The 23,424-nt window shown below is 47.8% G+C and overlaps 2 protein-coding genes across 6 annotated transcripts; both read right to left on the bottom strand.

Annotated features, from left to right (window-relative positions):
• Positions 1-78: 78 nt before the first annotated feature.
• Positions 79-8,107, bottom strand: RAB8A (RAB8A, member RAS oncogene family). Of its 2 annotated transcripts, none has more exons than XM_066566479.1 (8): positions 7,948-8,072; positions 7,522-7,582; positions 7,272-7,332; positions 6,399-6,476; positions 5,885-5,974; positions 5,223-5,288; positions 4,820-4,870; positions 79-845 (listed from the first exon to the last, which is right to left on the bottom strand). In XM_066566479.1, the coding sequence occupies exons 1-8, from the start codon at positions 8,069-8,071 to the stop codon at positions 741-743; spliced, it is 636 nt and encodes a 211-aa protein (XP_066422576.1). In that variant the 5' UTR covers position 8,072; the 3' UTR covers positions 79-740. The 2 variants fall into 2 exon arrangements, with proteins under 2 accessions (XP_066422576.1, XP_066422575.1); XM_066566478.1 differs by lacking the exon at positions 79-845 and adding an exon at positions 1,205-3,904 and having other exon boundaries at positions 7,948-8,107.
• Positions 8,108-8,336: 229 nt separating this feature from the next.
• On the bottom strand, positions 8,337-17,214 carry TPM4 (tropomyosin 4). 4 transcript variants are annotated; one of them, XM_066566475.1, is made up of 9 exons: positions 16,911-17,214; positions 14,850-14,975; positions 11,559-11,692; positions 11,189-11,306; positions 10,701-10,771; positions 10,402-10,477; positions 10,054-10,116; positions 9,899-9,968; positions 8,337-8,718 (listed from the first exon to the last, which is right to left on the bottom strand). In XM_066566475.1, the coding sequence occupies exons 1-9, from the start codon at positions 17,022-17,024 to the stop codon at positions 8,636-8,638; spliced, it is 855 nt and encodes a 284-aa protein (XP_066422572.1). In that variant the 5' UTR covers positions 17,025-17,214; the 3' UTR covers positions 8,337-8,635. The 4 variants fall into 4 exon arrangements, with proteins under 4 accessions (XP_066422572.1, XP_066422570.1, XP_066422571.1 ...); XM_066566474.1 differs by lacking the exon at positions 8,337-8,718 and adding an exon at positions 9,176-9,392 and having other exon boundaries at positions 16,911-17,210; XM_066566473.1 differs by lacking the exons at positions 14,850-14,975; positions 16,911-17,214 and adding an exon at positions 13,655-13,850.
• Between the last annotated feature and the right edge of the window lie 6,210 nt (positions 17,215-23,424).

A 23,424-nucleotide genomic window follows, 5' to 3' on the forward strand; every position in this document is an offset into this window, starting at 1 on the left:
CTTCTCCATTTTCAGAAATCCCCTATTTTCCACATCCACCAGGCTCCCTACGCACAAATGATGAATAGGACTGAAAACTTAGGTTTGTAAAGTTCTCTTTTCATAAGAAGTTTATTTATGCAGTACTTAGGGTCCTGTACAAGAGAGTAAAAACAGACATAATGTAATAAACAACAGCTTTGTTTTAATACAAACATGAAAATCAATGAGAAGTGTTTAAGAAAGCAGTTGTAATGTGGGAAGGGTGGCAGCCAAAAGTGATCGTTCCAAAAATACAATTTACAGTTATTTTTACAAATTTTGGGATGTGTTAAATTCCCTTCAAACAAAGTCCTAAGTCCCAAGTCACACTCAATGCAGAGCAATGATTCCTGCAGAAAGGCTGGAGAGAGCAGTTAAGCAGGCAGTTACCTTTATTAACCACAGAAACTCTGGGCAGCAGGAAGGATGGGTCAGGGAATAAGGCAGCCTGGCACACTCAGACTGCAGCTACCATTGACATTCCTTTGAAGAGATCTTTAGTTAAGCTACAATTGCAGACACAGGTTAGTCATCATTCTTCCCCAAGCACAAAGGAGCCCATCCTCACCCAGCTGTTTGTGCAATCCCCTGGCAAGCCCAAGAGAACGAGAAATCGTGGCAGTTTTGAGCGTGATCATCAGCCAAACACAGCACCACAATAACCCCTCAGCAATCATCAGGGAGATGATCAGCATCTCACAGGAGAGACCAAATAATTTTCAGCAGCAGTAAAGAGACTTACAATAATCCATAGGATTTATAAATCTGAGGCTGGAAGGCTGAAGCTGGTGTAAGGTTCTGATGTCAGGGAACATGAGCTGTGCCTGTCAGCACAGGACAACGACAACACAGGTGTTAAGGAAGTGTGAGAAAGCAGCTCCACCATTTATGGACAAGGAGACTGCAATGCACTGCAACCAGCCTCAAAAGTAAGGTCAACCACAGAATTCCATGATACTCACTGAAATAAGGGAATTTGAGGACATGCTCAAAATTGGGTTTGTTTCTCTACAAAACAAATGTTAATCAATCAATTACTTGACATTTTAGTGGTATTCAGACACTGAGAATGTGTAGTAAGCACAGTTAAGTTTTGCAGCCCTACTTCAATTCCTCAGTTTTACAGGTTTTGTACCCAATTTCTGATTTTTTCCTCCTTAGTTAAAGAAAGCTTAGACACAAGTAGATTAAGTATGTATTTACAGAGTACCTCTCTGACAATTGCATTTCCCATTACATTCATACTTAATAAACACAGTAATTGAATGATGTGGTGGAAACACACTGTACTTCTAGATTTGATGCCTGTGTTTAGTGACACACAGCTAAGCCCATGTGCAGTGCAGTGTCTTGAACCTTTTCCTCTCTTACACTTGCATTTTAGGTTTCATGTTGCTTACACAGACTTAGTGTCTGTGTAGAGCCTTCATAGCCTGAAGCACAGTGATGACTGTAGTCACAGTAACTGCATGAGGCTTCCTGAGATCAAGCAAGAATGGTGTTGTTCATAAACCCAACCACTTCAAAGGAAACAACGCCACCATTCGATACATAAACACATGCAACAACCAGCATAAGTTTAAACAGAAGGGATTCACATACAAAGAATTCTGAATGCAAGAGTAACTTCAGATTTAGAAAATGAGTGAAAAATCACAATAGCATCCTTCAGGTTTTACCCACTTGTAAATGAATATGGTTTGTTTTCCCATCTTGGGATGAGTTATTGATACAGTCCACAGGCAAGAACCAGCATCATGGCAGACCCATGGTATCAAGTCAGATAAACACCAATTTTTCCAGTCACTCTGAAAAATAAATCTGGCCCAGCATCTGGCTGTATAAAGCACAATTCAGATGCAAGACAATCCATAGCTATGACTAAGCCAGCAGCAAATTGTTCCAGAGTTATGTAGGAAATTCAGCCTGGCTTATCACCACCCCAGTTGTGCCTCAATCATTTCTTGAAGCACACAAAAACTCTTTAAAAAAACATCCTTAGCTCAAGACAGAGGTGCTGCTTGTCCAGTCCACAGGTCTGTGTTAACTACACTCTGTCTAGAAGCCTCCTCAGTAACTTCACATGGTTTTATCCTACAATTACATCTATGTATAAATCCCCTACAGGGCATGTTCATCAAGTCCTCATGCTAAAAAGCCACAAGTAAACAAAGAACCAAACCATCATAAGGTTTTGGTTAGAGGAAAGCTTTCATCAGGACAGAGATCATCTAAATGCATCTAAAATGCATTTCTATAAACCAGCAACTTGGAGAGTGAAATCTTTTCACATTTTGGAACAGGCAGAATTCCTGTTGGGCCCAATTGCATGCTGCAGATTTATACAGTTTTAATTGTGAATCCAACAGATAATTAACCACAGCAACACTTATTAGCGCTACTCTGAGGCCCAGAGTTCAATACCACAAACTTGAAGAAAACCAAACTGGTCAGTAAATTCCACAGCTTCAAAATCAACTTGGATTTTACCCTTAAATGCAGCTGTCAATATAAACAAAGCCTGTTTCAGTTCCAGTGAGCTGCAGGACACAGCTGGTGTGTTCCTGGGCAGGTGCACCATGGCTGCAGCCCCTGGGCAGCACCCAGTGCTGCTGCTGGCTCCTCCTGCCAGTCTAACCCAGGGCCAGGCCTGGTGCTGCCCTGGGAGCAGCACCACTGAGGAGCTGTGCTTGGCTCTGGCCTTGCACACCTGGGAATGTCTGGGCTGGGTTTGTGGGAATGCTAACACAGCCAGGCTGATGCTGCAGTGATCAACACCCAGCACGAGAGAGCCTCTACTCAAAGTGTTCTGATGTGCAACTTTGTTTGCATGTGTGAGCAGGTGTGCTTGAGAACACGTGACTGGGAGCAGTGCAATCGTTTCCTTGTCATGATTTAAAAGTACCTACTCTGTCATCATAGGCCTGCAGTCATTCCCATCTAGAGAGTGGTAAAGCCACCCATTGGAAGGTGACAGCTTTTGTCTAAGTGTCCCTGCCTGACTGTGGTTCTCCAAGAACAGATGACAGATCATCTGTACAGCACTCAGTGTAGCCATCAGCTCCTGTTAAACACCTCTGAACGTCTGCAGTACTTAATTAAGCACAGTCAAGTCTAACATGGATGAATTACCAATGGTAAGGACCCATTCTATGTACAGCACACATTCTTTTTTAAAAAAATAGAGATTCCTCTGAGGAGAATTTTTTTTAAAACATCAATTGTACTTGTGGATTGTCTAGAGTAACAGAGCTGAGTGAGAGCCAGGCAGATAAAGGAGTTTCTCTGTAGCAGTAAAGAGGTGGAGCTGCAGAAAGCTCCCTCGAACCTCCTGGGAAGGCATCAGCCTGCACTGCTCACCTTGGTGCATTTCTGGGATGGTCCTGTGCCACTATTCAGTGTGCAGCTACACACTGGATATGCACATGTCCCATCTATGCACACCTGTACTTCATCAACAGTGGCATTTGAGTTTCTATTTTGATCACAACCTCATCTTTCTCAACTGGATACGTGACAGATACGAATGAAGACTGAAGCAATGGTGCTGCATGCCAGGTCACACGTGATCTGTTCTTCCTCTGCTAGACAATACACATGCCCAGTGGCAATCTGACAAAAATAAACTTGTTTCATCTCCAAAACTGAAGAGTCAGGCAATTACCAAAATAAGCCATTTCTTATTCAGATGGTCACAGAGTGACAAGGTATGCTGGGAGCACTAAGTCCACACAAAGAGGAAACCTCACGTAGCACAGGCACAGTCCAGCTCAGATTAAGGCCATGTCCCTCACAGAAGAACACATCGGAAAAAGCTGCTTTTCTTTTGCTGGTCTTGTGTGATTTTGACTCCCTGGTTGCTGCCTTGAGGGCTATTGCCTTCCTGAAGATGGAAAGAATATCCAGTTACTTATTTAAACTTAACAGATTCTTCCATCCATCCTTCATCTGGTCACTCCTAACCAAACCTGACACGCACAAGAACCCTTCCCACAATCAGTGAGAGGCTTCACTCATTTATCTCAGTCTTACACCAGCCATGACAAAAAACTGGAGAACTGCATCTGCACCTTTTGGCTTCAACCAGCTCACACTGTGCTTGTGGCTCAGCTTCCATCACCTCAAAGACAGCTGAGACTAAAAACCAACAAATTACAGGGCATGTCTGGCTCTTGTTGGAAGGCTTAGGAATCATCAGCAAGACCCAAAATATCCCACAGCATCAGTTCATGTCTGTTCATTTCCACATGAAGGTGGAAATATCAGGAAGAGTAGAAAGAGCCTTCATTAGCTTCATTTCATATTCCTTAAGGAACAATCCAACACCACTGTGCATTTATTTGTTGTAAAAGGACAACCCAATTGTTGCCCAGGATATTCGTGCAAAGATTATCCAAAACCATTAATTCTTTCCCTATTCTTAAACAGTTTGAAGTTTCTACCCTGAAGTATGATGTCTGCCTCCTTTACCTTTAATTTCTATGATTTTCAGCCTGCAAGAGTGAGAAGTATCATTAAACTGCTCTACCCCCCAACTGACTCTTGATAAAACAAATAACAGATAATTTTATTTAGAAAACCTCAACCATTGCAGCTAATTCCTGAAATGCAGAGACAGCCAACATCAGAGCACAGCTTGACAAACTAAAAATACATTTCTAGAACTTTCAGGGATCCTTCATAAAAGAGACTAAGACACATTTTTTATACAGTGTGAAACAGTTCATGCAATGTGGCTTTTGGTTTGCTTTTTTTTTTCCTATTTAAATCCAGCATGGATGAAATCAAAGTTACTCACCAACTTCTTGTCCATTTTTGCTTTGATATCTCTTGCAAGAGTGAAAAATGCCTGTGACAAGTCAAACATTTCAGTGTTACAGGGTAGAAAACTTTTTCTAACAGTTTTCTATAGCAATAAGCTGCCTTCCCAGGTTTGACATGCTATACAAGAAAGTTAGGTTTTCAGCATTTTCCCCTCTGCTCCAGGTTTTAATGCTCCTTCTCGAGCTCCACCACCTTCTTTCTGAGCCCCCAAGCCACACTGCCACCCCCAGCCAGGGTCTGTGCTGCAGGAAGTGCTCAACAACCCATGTGTGGTAGCCAGCACTGCAGTTCTGCGTGCCAGCAGCATGGACAGCTGCCCACAGTGCTGCTCTGCACAGAGAGGACAATGCACACAAGGCAAAGGCAGCAGTACTCACATTCTCTATGTTTATGTTTGCTTTTGCACTGGTCTCCATGAATTTAATCCCGAAACTTGCAGCAAGCTGAACAGAAGCAGATTGCACATTAGTTGAACAATTGCAGGAACAGCTCCAAACACAGCCCTGGGCACAGCATCCGTCCCTGCTGCCAGGGCAGTTGGGGATTTACTCACGCAGAACAATCTGCAAAAATTAGGAACTAAACCCCACTGCCATTGGCATCTGTTCTCACTGGCTTTGCTCTGCTCTTTTACACTCTGCACACATTTTCACTTGCTCTTTTTTATTTGTTTCTTGCATAGATACCTTGTTAGTCTCATAACAACCACAGTGCAGAAAAAACCTCTGCCTTGACTCAGTAACATCTGAGATCAGAAAACACAACCCCATCTCCCTTGTCTCAGTGGCTTTCAGCCAAAACAGACATCTTCTCCATGTCCAACTCCAGCATCCTTTTAGAGAAGTCCCACTGTATCTGTGAGATAATTGAATCCTTAACACAGGTTCTGCTCTTGGTCCCAGTGGGGGAAGCATTGCCATGGCAGCTTGGGGAATGTTCATTCACTCAGGAGCACCACTGGGGTCCCACACAATCAGCAGGGGCAGCTTTTACACTCTGAAAAGCCCAAATGAAAGCACATGGAAGGCACAGCACTCACCTTCTCCCCTTGCTCTCTAGAGACCTGTCTCTTGTCATTTGCATCACATTTGTTGCCCAGGATCATTTTTTCAACATCAGGAGAGGCGTGCTGAGACAAACACAGAGCAGAAACTTGGGCTTGGCTTTTGAAGCTACACATTGTCAGGCAGGTGAGGCACCCACTGAGTGCCCAACACAGAGATGCCAGTCCTGAGCATCTTCCACAGATTTCCAGCCTCCCCCAACCCTTCTTCCCAGCATGTCACCTGCACCATGGCAGTTCTTGGATCATTTGTTGTGGCAGGAAATTGTCACATTAGGTGCCCCTAGAAATACAGGGGCTACAGCCCTCACAACAAATCACCACCAGCCAAGGCATTCCAGAACCATTACTGACTTCCCTCCCACTTATCTTCCAAGTACCCTGCAGCACATGACAGAATGTAACTCTTCTGAAGCAATTCAGCTTTAATTACTTTCAGGGGAAGAAATGACACCTTTAACAGTCAGTAATGAGTAAAGAGAGAAATTACCTCTTCAATATTCCTCACCCAGTTCCGAATATTTTCAAAAGACTTCTCATTGGTGATGTCATACACTAGCATGATGCCCTGAAGGTAAAGAAAGAGTGTTTATTAGTTAAAGGTTTAGCCACAGCAGACAGGAGCAGCTTAACAGGGGCTATTTTTAACAATTTTAACATCCCAGCTAATGGCAGTGAGATAAGGTGTGCAGGACATGTATTTATAGAGTGAAACATGGGGAAGCTGCCTTTGCAAAGTCCCAGATTGTCCCAATGTGGGAAATGGATTTGTAGAGAGTTCTCAGGGCCTGACAGAAGACTCACACAGTGTGCATCCCCATGTAAACTTTGAGCTAAGAAATGCTGACTTAGAAATACTATAGAATAGAACAGATATTGTTGAGAGAGAAATGGAACTAGAAAAGTTTCAAAAGATGGTCTTGTAAATAAGACTAGATACTTTGAAGAAATAGAATTATAAAAGATATATTGTAGTGGGACCTATGAGGGGTAGTTTTAGATGATTAGTTTTAAGGTATCTACAACGTGGTGTGGTAAAGAGTTGATAAGCCAAAAAACACTTATAGTGTATTGTAATTAGGAAATAGTTGGCTTCTGACTGTGATGGCGTGAATTATAACATCTGTATTGTCTCACCCTTCTCACGAGACTGAAAATGGAATAGAAGTTTTTAAAACACCTCTCAGTTACCCCATCTGTAAGCCCAGCAAAGGGGGTTATCCCACATCCCAGCACAGCCCCAGCAGCACCCGGAGCAGCAGCAGAGCTGGGAGCTGCAGCCTGGCAGAGCCCCGTGCTGGGAGGGCTCCAGAGCCAGCTGGGTTCGTCCGGCCCCAGCCCAGGATCCCGGCTGTGCCCCTACCATGGCTCCCCTGTAGTAGGCGGTGGTGATGGTCCGGAACCGCTCCTGCCCGGCCGTGTCCCTGCAACACACACAACAGCTCCGCCTCAGCTCCGCTAACACCACCACGAGCCGGACATAAATTAGATAAATAAACCACTCTTCAGAACTGCCTTTTGAGTGCTAAAATACCATAAACCACCGAGCAGCACAAGCGGATGAGAACCGAACACATCCCCACGCACAGCACACAGCGGCAGAGGAGCCTTACCAGATCTGCAGCTTGATTCTCTTGCCATCGAGTTCTATCGTTCTGATTTTAAAGTCGATTCCTGCAAGGAGAACCAATTCCTTTACTCACAGCTCCCGCCGAAAGGCCAAATCCAGCAGCTTTGCCCTCAATTCTGCTGCGCAGTGTCCCGTCCTCAGCGCTCCCTGCCCGCCGCTGCCCAGCACCGGCCGGAGCGGCCCCTCACGGAGCCCGTGCGGGGAGCCCGCCAGGGAACGGCAGCGAACCGGGCCCGCCAGGGCAGCGAACCGGGCCCGAACCAGGCCCGCCAGGGAACGGCAGCGAACCGGGCCCGAACAGCAGCGAACCGGGCCCGGTGGTGCCGCGGCAGCGAACCCGCGCCGATGCCGGTGCCGCGGGCGATCCCCGCGCGGGAGCGCGGTGCGGTGCGGTGCGGGCGGCGCTCACCGATGGTGGAGATGAAGGTGGCGTTGAAGGCGTCCTCGGAGAAGCGGAACAGCGCGCAGGTCTTGCCCACGCCCGAGTCGCCGATCAGCAGCAGCTTGAACAAGTAGTCGTAGGTCTTCGCCATGTTGGTGGGCACCGGCCCCGCCCATCACACGCTCATTGGTCCAGCCCGGCGGAGAGCGCACGGAGCCGGCACGCCATTGGCGGGCGGCTCTGACACGGGTGCAAGCGGCGCCGCGATTGGCTGCCGGCCCCACCGACCGGTGCTTCGTCATTTCCGGCTACAGAGAGGCGAGGCCGGGCAGTGACGTAATGACGTCATTCCCGTACCTGCCCGCACCGTGACGTCACGCCCCCCGATCGGCACAAAAACCCGCACGAGGCCTCGGTACTGTGAGAAATCCTTTAATAAGAAACGGCAGCGGAGGCGGCGCCGCCGCCGCCGCCGCCGCTCGGGTGCAGCTTCTACGGGGGTGTACAGGAGAGGAGCAAGGAACCGTGAGAACAGCCCGGGCACGGACACGCCTGGCCCGGCCCGGCCCGGCTCCCCGGCCCCAGGGATGCCCGGAGCCACCGGGCGGCTGTGCCGGTCATAACTTAATTGGCTTTTCCAGGATACAGAGAGAGAGAGGAGAGGAGCGGGGCAGGGCCAGGCTGGCTCCTGCAGCTGCTGTCAGCTCTGCACCCCTCATATACAGTTCAGTTCATTTAGTGTCTGGTCCAGTGTCTGGTGCAAGCCCAGGTTCTCCTCTTTGGCTTGAGCGAGTTTTTCTGGTGAGAAAGAAGAAAACCACAAGATTGAAATCACATTATTTTATAGCCTTTTCTCTTTAAATAAAACCTGGGGTAGCTTACCTTCATATTTAAAACACCTTTATACCTTTATCATCAAAATGGGGCCAATTTTTTGTAATTGCTGTCCTGAAGGGAGGTCGCTTCTCACGGAACGTGAAAGGCTTGTGTTTTAATGTGTCATTGTTCATTTATAGGCCACATCCTGCTGGGTTCTCCTTGGACTGGGAGGTTTTTAACCACTAGACACTGAATGCACTCAAAGCTTTTCACTGACTATAGGAACACCAAAATTCAATTGTTTGCCAGAACCAGGTGCTGCCCCATCCTGACCGTGCCTTGCCCAACCCCACATGAGGAGCTGAATGTGTTTTTCGTGTCATCACCAGTGAATCTGAGCTGATCTATACAGAAGTAAACCCTGCAAGGTGAAAGGTAGAGGTATCATGTTTTATTGAGCTCAGTTCCCACAGAGGTGGAAGTGGCACAGGAGTGACAGGGATTACAGGCAAGAAAAGCTTGAGAAAACACAGTGAGTGGGAATTTCCCCATGTCCCATACAGAGGCAGGTCACAAAGAGGTCATGTCGTTGAGGGCATGGTCGAGCTCCTCACTGATGGCTTTGTACTTCAGCTTCTGAGCATAGAGCTCATCTGTCAGGCACCAGGGCAGCAGCAACAGGCCAGCAAGAAATGCAGGGAGGAGAAGAGGCCACAGGAGGAGAGCGGAGAGGCAAAAGGCAACAGCAGCCAAAGCAGTTGGGAGGAAAACAAAAGAAGAAAACAGAGGCGTAGTTGAGTATCAGAAGGAAAGCAAAACACCCACAAAGCTGCCTGGTCAGAAGTTCCACCTATGTGAACTTTTTGTCTTTTTGTAATCTCACAATTATTTTCCAGTAAGGAGATGAAATAGGGTGGGCTCAAGATCCCTTGAGTCCCTCCACCTGTTAGTTGGCCAAAATCAGGTAATTGTTGCCAACTTTATGGAAGAAAACCTTTTCCAGGAGAACTTCCACCACACAGGGCAGGTGCCCAGTGGACACATCACACCCATCCACCAATATGCTGCTGTTCTTTCCCATTAAATCCACCACCCACTCCTAGACTTTGTTATCTGATTTGAACTGACCACTTTTAAAGAAACTTGATTCATTCCATACCTTCCAGGTCATCAATAGACTTTTCCAGTTTGGCAACAGTTCTCTCTGCAAATTCTGCACGAGTTTCAGCCTAAAAAAGTTGAAATAGCATCACTGGGTGCTCCTAGAAAGATTATGCCCAAAAATGCATCCAGCTTGGGGATGGCCAAACTTACTTCTTTCAGCTTGTCAGAGAGAATCTTGATTTCTTCTTCGTATTTATCTTCTTTTTCCGAGTACTGTGAAAACAATAAACCCTCTTTAAGGGAAGTTGTAGCAACAATAATAAATGTTTATGAAACTGTGACCTATTTATAAGCACTCTTCCTTTTAAAACAGCTGCAAACACCATTTCCGTGCTCTCCTGCAGACCTTCAGCATTGTTTGGGCAGAACTGATGGAGTTGTATCCACATGCAGGCAGATAAAACCTCTCATTTGCTTTGTATTTCTGGTTTATTTCTATGAATTCTATGTACAAGTTTTGGCTTTTCCCACATCCTTTAGTTTACTGAAAGAACCAACCTTTTCAGATTGAGCTTCCAAAGATTTCAGGTTGTTTGTGACGTTCTTTAACTCCTCTTCGAGGTCACTACACTTCCTAGAAAGGGAAAATAGAAGTATGAATTACTAGTGTTCCTGTTGTGATTTGGAGGAGTCTAAAAAACACAAGGGAGGAAGTAATTAAGTCAGAAAGAAGAAAACCAGGTGTATAGTGTAGAAACCAACTTTTCTACAAGTACTAACTACATGCCTGCCTAGCAGGAGATTATGTTCAATAAAATGTAGTGTTGATAATTCCTGTATTCTGAAAAGTTACTCACACTTCAGACACCTCTGCACGCTCCTCAGCTCTTTCCAGTTCACCCTCCAAAATAACCAGTTTACGGGCAACCTGTAAAAAGACAGCAGCCACTTGTCAGTGAGTGTGCAGCTCCCAAAATCACAGCACAGGGCTGGGGAGGCTGGGAGGGACCTCAAAAATCATCTGGTTCCATCCTCTGCCACAGGCTGGGACACTCTACATATCTGAACAGGCACTCAGAATACTCTGTTCCTGCTTCCTCTGGAGTGGGGAAATTAGGCTGAAGCAGAAACCCACAGATGTAACAGCCCTCCCCAGTCACATTTTGCAGTATTTTTAGCATTGGGTACTGAAGATGCTGCAAATCACAGTTAAAATTCCTCCTTGCTGGCAATGCTCCAAGGTTGAAGCATCACCCAGTGCAGCTGAACAGAGGGACTAAACTGAAGAGCAGTGTTATTGTTCATGGCTCCCCTGGACATTTCACCATTTCCTTCTCCCTTTTACCTCCTCATACTTGCGGTCGGCTTCTTCAGCAATGTGCTTGGCCTCCTTCAACTGCATTTCCTGAATTTCCATTTTCTCTTCATCTTTCATTGCTCTGTTCTCAATAACCTTCATTCCTCTGCAGAAGTCAAAGCATGTTTTAGGTAGAAGCATTTTGACACTCGAATCTCAACTTCACAAAGTGGAATTCGATATTTGTAACCTAAAAGTGGCCCATTATGACCACTGTGTTCATCATTACCCAATCAAGCTTGTAAGAAAGTTTCAAGTCTCTCACCTGCAGCAGCACACGCAGATACTCAATGACACAGGAACATTTTATTCACACACATTCATTTTTTTAACACCAGAAAATAAACAAGGAGCGTACCTCTCGCTCTCATCTGCTGCCTTCTCAGCCTCCTCCAGTTTCTGCAGGGCTGTGGCCAGTCGTTCCTGGGCTCGATCCAACTCCTCTTCCACGAGCTGGATGCGTCTGTTCAGAGCTGCCACCTCACCCTCGGCCTGTGTGAACAATGGCCCACACCGGGGTTACACAGCCCTTGCTCATCAGTGTCCTTACAACTACAGCAGCATCTCCCTGGGACTGCAGGGCAGCTCGGGGGCCCTTCTGCCTCTGCTTTTTTGTTTGCTTAAACTCTGGCATCTCAGGAATGTCAAGGTATGGAGTGTGTGCTTGGTCTTTTTTTTTTTTTAATGGCACTTATCATTCCAGCCACACAAAAAGGAACTCTACAGGACTGCAAATGGGGTATTTTTGGAGCACTTCACAGGGCTGCATCTATCCAAACTTTAAAAATGAACCGTTTCCAGGATGGCTTAGTTCCAAAACCTCAACCGTGGGTTTCTCTGCCCTTGGTTTCAGTGACACAGTGGAGCTGGAGCCAGGTCCTGATCCACCCTGGCTCCCCAGCCTGCAGATGCTGGAGAATCTACAGGGTCAGCTGGGCACAGACAGTGCCTTCAGCATGGCAGAGTCAGGCTTTTTTTGGGACAAAATTAGATAGATTCTTAAAGTAAGTTAAACTTTGCTTCCTGCGGTACTTAAGGAATTAGGCAGGATGCATTTCTCAGTAATGAGATCTGTTTGTGTATTATTGAACAAACTGCACATTAACTGGAACACCATTAGTGTATAAAAAATAGACTAGTTAATAAATGGGAGAGATTGCTGGGAGAAATGCTCGATGCAGACAACATGGACAAACTGGTGTCCATAAATATGTGTTTATTAAGATTCAGCTCCTTTAATTGCTTGTTTTTGAAGGAAAATGGAACCCTGCTTTAGTAACTGCCAGGCTTGTGCACTGCATTGTCCCCCATTCTGAGGAGGATTGCCATATACAAGATTAACTTTTTTTCCCCTCACTTTTACAGAATATAGACCCTGGAGGGGCGACTGTTTTATGCTTTATGTTAAAACACTTTGGAAAAAAAAGAAAAGCGTTTTTCTGCAGCTTAGCAAATTTGGTCACTGACCACTCCTAAGCTGGAGGAAGTGGTTTCCATTCAGTTCTGAGCCATCTTGGAAAGGAGTTCAGTGGCTGATCCAAATGGAAGCTGACCCAGGATTCCTCTAGTCATAAATTATCCAACGTTTCATCTGTTTTTACCCAGTGCAGTGTTTAACTTCCCGATTTATATACAAGGCATCGATCATGTACAAAACTGGCATCTGTTCTGGGGCAGCAACTCCTTCCACTAGGCAAGGCGCTTTTAAGTCACTTTTTAATTCAGCAAGATTCCAAAGTTATGGAGCCGGGGCCACTGGGAATCTGGGGTGAGCCTGGCTCCACCTCTCCCAGCAGCAGCCCGCAGTCCTTATACGGTAAAACTAACTCGCTGACATGTGATAAAATAGCAGGAAGATGCCGGGAAGGCTGATCGCACACAAATCTAAGTGAAACCAGCTGTCCAACCCCGGGAGAGCCGCACGCTAGCGGAGATTTCGCATTTCTCTGTGAAAACCAGGACGGAAAGTTATTTTTCAGCAGTTCGGACATTTCCCAGCTGTGCTGAAGCCAGCGGTGCGGCGCCGAGAGGCGGGAACTCCCCGCTCCGTGTCATGCAGCGCTTTTGCCTAATTAAACAGCCATTTCCTACTAAACTCTCAACCGCTCCCCAGTGCCGATCGGTGCTCGAACGCCTTTTCCGCAGGAATGGGCCCCAAAGCGCGATAAGCGGCGGGCGAGGAGCCGCCGCCGCCGCGCCCGGTTCCCCGCGGGCCGGGCCGGTGCGGGCGCGGCGCTGCGGCAGCGCCGGCGGCTCCCGCGGGCGGTGAGTGCGGAGCGGAGCGGAGCAGCGCGGGGACAGCCCAGGGATGGAGGCAGCCGGCGGCCAAGCCGTCCTCCCGCAGCGGGGAAGAGCCGGGCGCGCCCCAGCGAGAGAGAGCCAGAGACAGGAAGGAAGGAGCAGCCCGGGAGAGAGCGACCGAGAGAGGCGAGCAGGCAGCCCGGGCGGTCTCACTTTCTCCCGCAGGTCCCGTTCCAGGTCCAGCTCCCGCTGGAGGACCTGCGCGCGGTCCTCCGCCTCATCCGCCTGTTGCTGCAGGCACTGGATCTTCCTCTTGACGGCTTCCAGGGAGCTCGGCGCGGCCATGGGCGCGGGCGGCGGGCTGGGCGCGGAGGTGCTGCACGTGGCGGGCCCGCGCCTTTCAATGGCCCGCTGACGTCACGCGCCTGGAGGTGGAGGTGGTGACGTAGCCTGAGGAGCGGCGCGGGACGGGACGGGACGGGCGCGCCCGGGGCCGCCCCGCTCGGCTCGGCCCGGCCCGGTTCGGCCTGGCCCGGGGGATGCCGCCCTGTCCCGCTCGGCCTGGCCCGGGGGATGCCGCCCCGCTCGGTCCGGTTCGGCCTGGCCCGGGGGATGCGGCCCCGCCCCGCTCGGTCCGGTTCGGCCTGGCCCGGGGGATGCGGCCCCGCCCCGCTCGGCTCGGCCCGACCAGGTTCGGCCTGGCCCAGGGGATGCTGCCCCGCCCCGCTCGACCCGGTTCGGCCTGGCCCGGGGGATGCTGCCCCGCCCCGCTCGGCTCGACCCGACCCGGTTCGGCCTGGCCCGGGGGATGCGGCTCCGCCCCGCTCGGCTCGACCCGGTTCGGCCTGGCCCGGGGGATGCTGCCCCGCTCGGTCCGGTTCGGCCTGGCCCGGGGGATGCTGCCCCGCAGCAGCAGCAGCGCTCCCCGGCCCCCCAAGGCGAGGTTTTGACGCTGCTGCCGGGCCCTGCCCGCGCTTCGCCGCTGCCACGACGGGGCGGGTGTGGCGGGGAGTCTCGGCTGGCCTTTAGCCCTGGCGCGGGGATGAAGGCAAAGGGCATCCTTATGCCACGGCATAATCCTGCTGCCGTCCCATTCTCCTTCAAAAGGCACCATTTTGTTCAGTTCTGTCAGAGGAGATTTCTCCTTTCCCAAAGAATTCCCGGCAGGTCCCCGGGGTCCCCTCAGCCTCAAGCGGTGCGGGCTCCCGGGGGCAGCTGCGGGTGCCACGGACTCGGTGCAGAACAGCCTCGCTCCCTTTAGCGGGGGGGAGAGGAGATTGAAACCCTGCACCTTTTAAAACCTGCAACCCCGCCTTTCCATCCCCCGGCAGAAATGCACACAACCAGTGAAGTGCATACAAAATACACCGAGCAGAGTTACAGGCAAGTGTTGGCCGTGGATACGTACATCAGTGGCCTTCTTCTCAGCCTGCTCCAGTTTTTCCTGGGCATCTTTAAGAGCCTCTGAGTATTTATCCAGTTCATCTTCAGTTCCTTTCAGCTTCTTCTGCAGAGCGACCAGCTCATCCTCTACCTTTCAAGAGAAAAAATCCCCAAAGTGAGCATACTGATGTAGTACCAGTTACAGTTTAACATGATAAAACTACTCTTTACTATTAGTTTGAACCCATTAGAGCATACAAAACGCCACAAAAGACCAGATCAAAGTTCTGCTAGTGACAGTAGTCTGAGAATGACTGGTAGCAATTGCCAGGGAAGAATCATTAAAAACATGTCATCCTTGAACAACACTGCCTGCCACCACACACACAGGGTCTGGTTTAATACAGAACTTATAATCCATTTCTCACCTTGCTTTTTTTTTTTTTTTTTTTTGACACCCTGCAGCAATTTTGCAGCATAATTATAGATGTTTTTAAATTATGTCCTTTCTTAGTGTTTGTTGGAACACTATTACCTGGTGATTTTTCAGGAAACTATTCCATTTCTGTACAGCTGGAAAAAATTCATGATGTTTGTGTGTGCTTCAGGACACTTGAGCCCAGCTGAGGCACTCTGGCTGTGGGAGGGAACAGGGCTGGCCTTGCTCTAGGCGGGACTCGCTGACCTCGGGAGGTCCCTTCCAGCCTGGATTATTCTCCAGCTGTGGCCCGACACGATGTGAGGCTCAGACTCCTCCATACCATATAAATCCATATTGTTCACTAGAATGGTGCTATTTATAACCTGCTGGGAGGCTGGTTAGTGATAAACTGTCTCATGCTCCCCGAAGAATTCACGTTATCAAAGGCCTGCTGCTGATAAGGGTGGGCCTGCAAACCCATCTGCTTCATCCTCTCATTTGCAACACAAACCAGCTCAGTCTGTTGAGACACTGATTTATCCATTTAGCTCCACCTTCACTGAAATTTACTCTAGGAAAACAGTTTGTATTTTGGTGTGCTTCCTTCATTTTGGTTTCACTGATAGTTTTAAAGGCATTTTTGGTAGTGTGCTGTTCTGGAATGTTGGTGTGTTGCAGAGGATAACCGGGCAGTGTGAGAGAACTGCAAACCTTGCTGGGGTGTTCTGACAGAGGGACACTGAGCAGCATGAAGCAGATGCTGGCTTTGTGTATGAATATTAAAGTAACTATTTGAGTACTGTGCCCACATTAAAAAAGAAGCTGAAAATTTTGAGACAATTCAGAAAAGAGGAGTAAGATCAAAGATTTATTTTTCTAAAGAAGAAGAAATATTAGGCCAGATGAATGCTTATAACAGAGCAGTGTGGAAGATGCAGCCAGATTTAGGGAACATAAAAGGGAAATATGTGGTACTTTTACAAGAAGTGCTGTAAAAACAAAGAACTTGAATGCACTCAGCTAACATTTCAAGATCATTCTGGAAATACTAAAGCTCAAATAGGAGACAGACACCCAGAATAAAGACATTGAAAAGCAAAAGAATATGAAAATGTTATCGTTAGAATTCAGTTAAAAGAACATTCAAATTAAGATATTTTCCATTATTCTTGACACAAAAAATAAGAGAACATATCTCCTGTTGAGTCTCAGCTGGTACCTCTAAGGGGCACTCTCTGCACCAAAAACTTGAAGTGAACTTTATTAATTCATTTCAAGGAGAGGCTTAATTAATGTTTAGACACAGCCAACTCTATTAGCACTAGTCCTACAGGTGTCAGGGTTTACAGCTTTGATTTTAAATATGTAAAGGCCTTTTGCATGGAATCAAAGCATGAGAAATTTAGGACAATTATGTAAGATTCAAGAAAACTTAGACAAAGTACTGTTAATAATCTGTGGATGATGTTAATTTTGGAAAGACTGAGATGGCTGAGAAGTTACAGCCTAGTCCTGGCTGTAGAAGCATAACAAAAAGGCAAAAAACTTCAAAAGAAGATTAACAGAAAACTGACTTTGCTTTCTGAATCACAACACTGCCACACAGTATTTTGTTACACTTATTTCCACAGCACACATGAAGCCAGTGATTTTATTTCCTCTTACCTGCTTGCATTTGTCCTCAGCTGCCTTCTTATCCGTCTCAGCCTGCTCTGCTCTGTCGATGGCATTCTCCTTGTCTAACTTCAACATCTGCATCTTTTTCTTGATAGCTTCCATTTTTGCTCAAGGACAGGCTGGATCTGTCACGCAACTAAAAGAATCTTACGATTAAAATTTTAGATTTTTAACAGCTTGGATAGAGAAAGAAGTTGTACCCAGGCAAGTCACACGGAAAATGAGCTACAAGTGGTTTTAGAGAGCTTTAAACCCAGAGCCCCCTGGACAAAACCCAGATCTATTGGCCCCTTCCCCGGTGCTCCATCCACAGCCTTTCTAAGGAATGAGCTGGAACAGACTCACTAGAGGAATCTTCACCACTCCATCTCCTTATTTGGGTCCTGTTTTCTTAAAGAGAAAACTGTTTCCATTTTTAAGCTTCTGACAGAAGCAAAAGTGTTGACATATGAACACATGCTTGAAGAAAAGCTGATTAGCTCCCCTTTGTGTGTGCAGAGCAATTAACCAACCCAGCAGATCCTGGGGATGGCCTGCCTTCCTGGAATAAAGGCATGAGGCTGATCAAGGGAAGGATCTCTTTACGTTACTCTAAAATAAATCCAGACATAAAATAAATAAATTATTAAAAAAAAAATCTGTGCTTAAGAGCTGGCTAAATTTAAGTTATAAAAAGATGCAGGATATGAGACAGCAGAGGTTTTTGCTGTAAAAATAAGTGCTGGTGTTAAGGAACGAGCTATAATGTGTGATAGTACAACGCATAACAGAACTCAAATTTAGATGTCAAGTTCAGGCTCAAGGCAAACTCAGTGAATTTGAGTGCCTGTCCTTGAAATTTCTCTCACTAAATCCTTGGGGAACTAAACAACACCTGAAGGTGCAGTCTGATGAGCACTGTAAATTATTCCTTCTGCTGTATGAAGGGAAGAGCAGGCTCTGGGGGGAGCAGGAGTATCTCCACTGACAGAGGCACCAAGCAGAGCATCCAACAGCCCCAGAATGAGCTCTGCTTCCTTTTGCAGTTCTATTAAACACGTCCCCAAAACCATTCCATCCCTTCACCAGCTCTTGCTGAGCCTCACAGCCCCACACAGCCTTGTCCTGACTGCTCTGATGTTCTGATATTCTGATGTACGGCACCTTCCAGGGCAGCCTGGCAGCACTTTCTGACTTTGCTGCCCTGGCACCTGCACAGAGCCATGGAATATACTGAGATGGGTCCCACAGGGGCCATCCAGTCCAACTCCTGGCTCTGCACAGATAGCCCAACAATCCCGCCCTGTGCCTGAGAGCGTTGCCCAAACACTCCTGGAGCTCTGGCAGCCTTGGGCCCGTTCCCTGAGGAATATGTCCAGTGCCCAACCACCCTCTGGGGGAAGAAGAACCTCTTCCTGATGTCCACCCTTCACATTCCTGGTTCTTTCCCCATCCAGGTCCTGCTGACCCCACGGTGTCCCTTCCCTGCCCAGTTCTGCCATGCTCTGCTCTCTGCAGCCCCTCACTCACAGCCCGAGCTCCCTCACAGCCCCAACGTCCCAGCCATGAGGGCACCAGGACACTCAGCACAAGACCCAGAGCTTCCCCATCCTCTGGCACAGCTGGCACAGCACTGCAAGGCCTTTGGGAGAGAGTTTTAAGGGAAAATCTGCCCTTTATTGAGCTAAATATGATGGTAGAGCGGACACAAAGCCAACAGCAGCACAATGCTTGTGGCTGTGATAGAGTTAATTTCCTTCCCAGTGGCTGGTACGGGGCTGTGTTTTGGATTTGTTGTGAATACAGGGTTGAGAATATAGTGATGCTTTTGTTATTGCTGAGCTTGCACAGAGCCTTTCCTGCCTCTTACAGGCCCAAGCTGGGGAGGGGCCTGGGGGTGCCTGAGAGATTGGAGGAGACACAGCCAGGATATTCCAGACCATCTGACATCACTCAGGACATAAACGCCGAGGAGGAAAAAATGGGAGACTTTTGCAGTGATGGCATTTGTCTTCCCATGTCACCATTCCATGAGATGGGGCCCTGTTCTCCTTTGTTTTCCCTATTAAACTTTCTTTCAACCCAGGAGTTCTCCAGCTTTTACCCTTCTGATTCTCTCTGATTCCGCTCGCGGGCGAGCGAGTGGCTACGTGGTGCTCGGCAGCCAGCTGGGGTTAAAACACGACAACGACTTGTTGTTGTTTAAATCAAAACGAATTAATTTTACGAAAACCCAGCCCGCCCCGCGCCCCAAGATGGCTGCCGGGAGCCCTCAGGGGCGGGGCTGAGGCGGCGCCAAGATGGCGGCGCCCCGGACTGCGGCTCCCGGCGGGCTGTGGGGATGGACCTGCCCCGCCCGGCCCGGCACCGCCAGCGGGGGATCTGCTTCGTTTGTGTGCTTGTTTTATCCTTTCTTTGTCTTCTTCTTTGTATGTTTTGTTTTAATATTAAAAAAAAAAAATCGGAATTTTAAACAGCTTTAGGTTCAGTGTTTGCTTGGAAACCAGTGCTGGCACTTGGTATGCCCCTGTATCCCTCTGAACACCTCACAAAATTAAATGTGCTTTTTCCGGGTACCTCTGCAGCAAGGTGGCCCCCGGGCATTTTTTTTTTTTTAGTCCAATCCCACTGACTTTTAAGCTATTCTGTGATTTGAGCAGTGGAAGGTAAAATCACATAGGACCTCAGTCTGGAGCAGGTTTAAGGCGTAGGGGTGAAGCACTGCGTTATCAGTGTTTCCAAACCTTGAGAAATGACATGGCAGCCCCATAAACCACTTTAATCACAGTCATGTGCCCTTCTCCTCGCCCTCCTGCGTGGTATTTGCTGGTGGAGGGCAGCAGAGGCTCCTCAGGGGTTTGGGGTGAAAGCCCCAGGAGCTGAGTGAGGCTCAGCGCTGGTGGGCACAGGGGGAGCGCAGGACCCCCACCAGATTTCTTGGGGACAAGATGCATCTTTGGGACGCCCACCAGATTTCTTGGGGACAAGATGCATCTTTGGGACGCCCACCAGATTTCCTGGGGACAAGATGCATCTTTGGGACCCCCACCAGATTTCTTGGGGACAAGATACACCATGAATAACTTTCCTCAGCTGGCTGCAGCCCCGTGGTCCAGCTCACACTGCTGCTGTCTGTTCCAACCAGCTGGCTGTGTTTCATGACTCCTTCAGGGCTCCCTTCCCTCAGTCATGCCATCCTGCCTTCAGAGCTGTTTCACCTCGTGGTCATGCACACCACGAGGCTGGATGTGCCACAGCCTCTCTGACTCACAGGAACAAGTTTTGGGGTGTAGTTTGAAGATACAAGGGAGGGCAATGGAGTGGGAAGGACTGTGCTAGCCCTGTTTGACCCAGCACATGTAGGAACTTGTGGAATGGAGGCTGATATAAGGCTGTGCATGCTGCTCTTTGGGACAACGGCTGCTTGTTACCCTTAGGTGTGCATTTTGAACTGTTCCTGTGGCTGCTCTCACAGCCTCTTCATAATTTCTATGATTGAGAGAAGGACAAGTGGTTTTCCAGTCAGCTCACCAGCCCCCTTCCTGCCACAGGCTCAGGCAGGCTTGGATTCAGAATAGGGAAGCAAACACCAAACAAGATTCTTTTTCCTTTCTACTTCAACTGCAGGAAGATAATTTTTCTAATCAACACTGTTGCATGACTCAGAGCCACATTTAGAAAAGAACATCAAGAAACATGTCACCCTCTGTAGCCCTTCAACCAGGTACCTGCCCTTCTTCCCTTCCCTGCTTCACGAACTGGAGAGAAACACCTGGAGAATTCAGTGATGATAATCCTGTCAGTCCCACAGCCTCTGGTTTTCATTAGCTTGGGAAACAGTGAGCAACCAAGAGAGAAAGAAGAGCACTCTGAACTATTTCTTTTTTTTTGGTTTGTTTCAGGCAGGCAGGAAGGTGCTTTACAGGCTGTAAGAGTTCCTTTGTTTTTCCTTTTCTTTCTGAGGGATTGTTTGGGCTGAGCAAAGCTTGGCAAGGTTGGTGTGTAAATATGAGAGGATACCAGAAGGAAATGAAGTTGGATTGTTGGAGAGTGTGCTCATTCCTTTGGCAGCAGGCTGCATGGGAAGCTTGTCACAGCAGGCATCTGAACAGACTGGGGGTGGTCAGACCTGTGGCCTGAAGTCTGACAGGTCTCAACATTTTCTCTCCTGTCAATCCCTACTCCTTTTTTGTAGCCCAGCAGTTAGCTGAGACCCACAACATGGCCCATTTCACTAGCTGGGAAAAACAGACACTTTATATCCCCCAGTTTCTCCTGCAGCTCCTTCTCTGCTCCAAACTTTGGTCGTAGAAGATCTCCTTCCTCTCTTTCACACTGGTTGAGCTCTAACTCCTCATATACAGAGCTGCATGTATCAAGGCTAGAAGCAATTCAAAGCAGAAGAAAGAAGCTGTTGTCAACCCTTTACCAAATTCCTTCATTTTACTAACATGAGTATCTCCTAACAATCCACTCTCTTGTAAATTTTCTGCGGTAGAAACGATATAATATGGTGTATCAGTAGAAAAGGTGGCATTAGACTGAACATCAAACTTGTCTTTTCCTGACATTTCCTTTTAATTGACAAGATGTGTAAACCCTCACATCTCAGTGAATTTTTTGCTCTGTGGGTTCTCCCTCCACCTTTCTCAGTGTGTGTGCCAGTACCAGCCTGAAATACATTCTCATTAAGTATCCATTACTGACCACGGATGAACACTGGGCTGAGTGTGATGAAAATAGTAAATCTGCTTTTCCTGTGCCTTGATCCAAGCGAAATCGACCTCTTTTCTTTAATAATCCCAGTTACCTGCATTTCCCAGCAGGATCCTGGAACACCTGAGATAATGAATTTTACACTGTTTTGAACAGGATGGCAGAATTGACTCGATACCTGAAATGCACACCTGCTTGGGAAGCCTGTCTCACTGCCAGCATTAGAAGAACAGGGTACAGCAGAAGAAAGCAAATGCCACCCTGAATCCATGCTGATATTTCTGGCTAATACAGAGTGGAGAGGATCCTAGAGAAGAAAGAATCAGCTGCCTCTACCAGAAGATTTTGGCTGCCCTGCTTTTCTCTGGACTGGTCCTCATCGGTGAGACCTTTCAGCTGCAGAGGCAGGATTTGCATTTAGAGCACGGGACTGTCCCTGAGGGCCATGTCCTCCTTGTTTTTACTGTTCCAGCCCATTGCTGGGCCCCAGCCAATGCTTCAAGCTCTGCCTTGCCGTTAGATGGCAATGCAGATCCACAGATCCTCCCTCTTCCTCGAGCCTCTGGAAAATGATGGTGCTGCAGCTGGAATGGCTCATAGAGCCCCAAATCTTCTATTTCCGCCCATCTCACTTTTGGAGACTGAGGCACCTGAATTTGTTTTGCCTGAAAGAAAAGGAGCTGGCTGCCTGGGATGGCAGCTCCTCTGAGTCCTCAGTGGCACAGGCCTTCTCTCTCTCTCTCTCCATCCAGGCCCTCCTTTGTGTGCAGAGGTTTGGGGTTTTTTTGCTCTTCCATCACTTAACTCATTTGTCTTTTGTTTTGCTGTTTCCACGACCATTTTGTTGTCTTGCTTGTTTCTCAGCTTATAGCCAACCCTCTTGGGTGGGTGAGTCATGGGCTGCCTCAGGCCAAAGCCCAAGGATACAGACTTCTTCTGAGGGTCATGAATCTCCCATCTGGGAAGTTATAAAGAAGTGAGAAATAGCTACCACCACAAAATGCTTTCCTCCATATCAATTTTTCAGCTTTTCCATTGTCTGCACTTGACTGGTTCATTTAACATGTGCATTACCAGGGTTTTTTTCTTCACATTGCCTTTTCCACCAGAAAATGTCACCAACTCACATCCAACTTTTGCTCAGAAAACTTGCAGGTTCATTTGTGTTCCAAACCCAGGCAGGTTTTCTCCTTCAAAACTAAATATAAATAGCCTTTTTTTTTTTTTTTCTGGAGCCTGTTTGAAGTTCAATTCCATGCCAAACAGTCCACCAGCTCCCAGAAGTGCAATTTTTTTGCTGGGCAGCTGGCCAAAGCAGTTGTGGGGTCTTTTGGAATCTGATTTGGGTTCTTGCAGCAGGATCTGCTTTACTTGGTGACTTCAGCTATGTTACTGGCAGAAATCCTCATTTGTAGCAGAAAGAATGACAGCACCATCGTTTAAAAAAAAAATCTATTATACTGGAGGAGCAGATGGAGAGCTCCTGACCGTGGCTTAGAACAGGGCAGGAAGATGTGGACACTTTCCCCCATGCCAGGCAAGGATGGGAGGCTGGGGCTCTGCTTGACAGTCATCCCTCACACATTAAAGTAAGCACCTTCCAGCTTCTCTGGATTTAAAATGTCTAAACAAAGAGGATTTTGTCTTAATCCCCAGGAGAAGTGCTCCTCTATCACAGAAAGGCTCTTTTTTCCTGGTGCACAAGAAGTTACTAGTGTTCCTAAGCCCTCTTGCAGATGTGAGCAGTGTGCTGCAGATAAGTTGTATCAGGAGAAAGCCTTATCACTTGGGCTTACATATTTTGTCC

This window comes from Molothrus aeneus, chromosome 27 (genome assembly GCF_037042795.1).
Source record: "Molothrus aeneus isolate 106 chromosome 27, BPBGC_Maene_1.0, whole genome shotgun sequence".
NCBI classification, from domain to species: Eukaryota; Metazoa; Chordata; class Aves; order Passeriformes; family Icteridae; genus Molothrus; species Molothrus aeneus.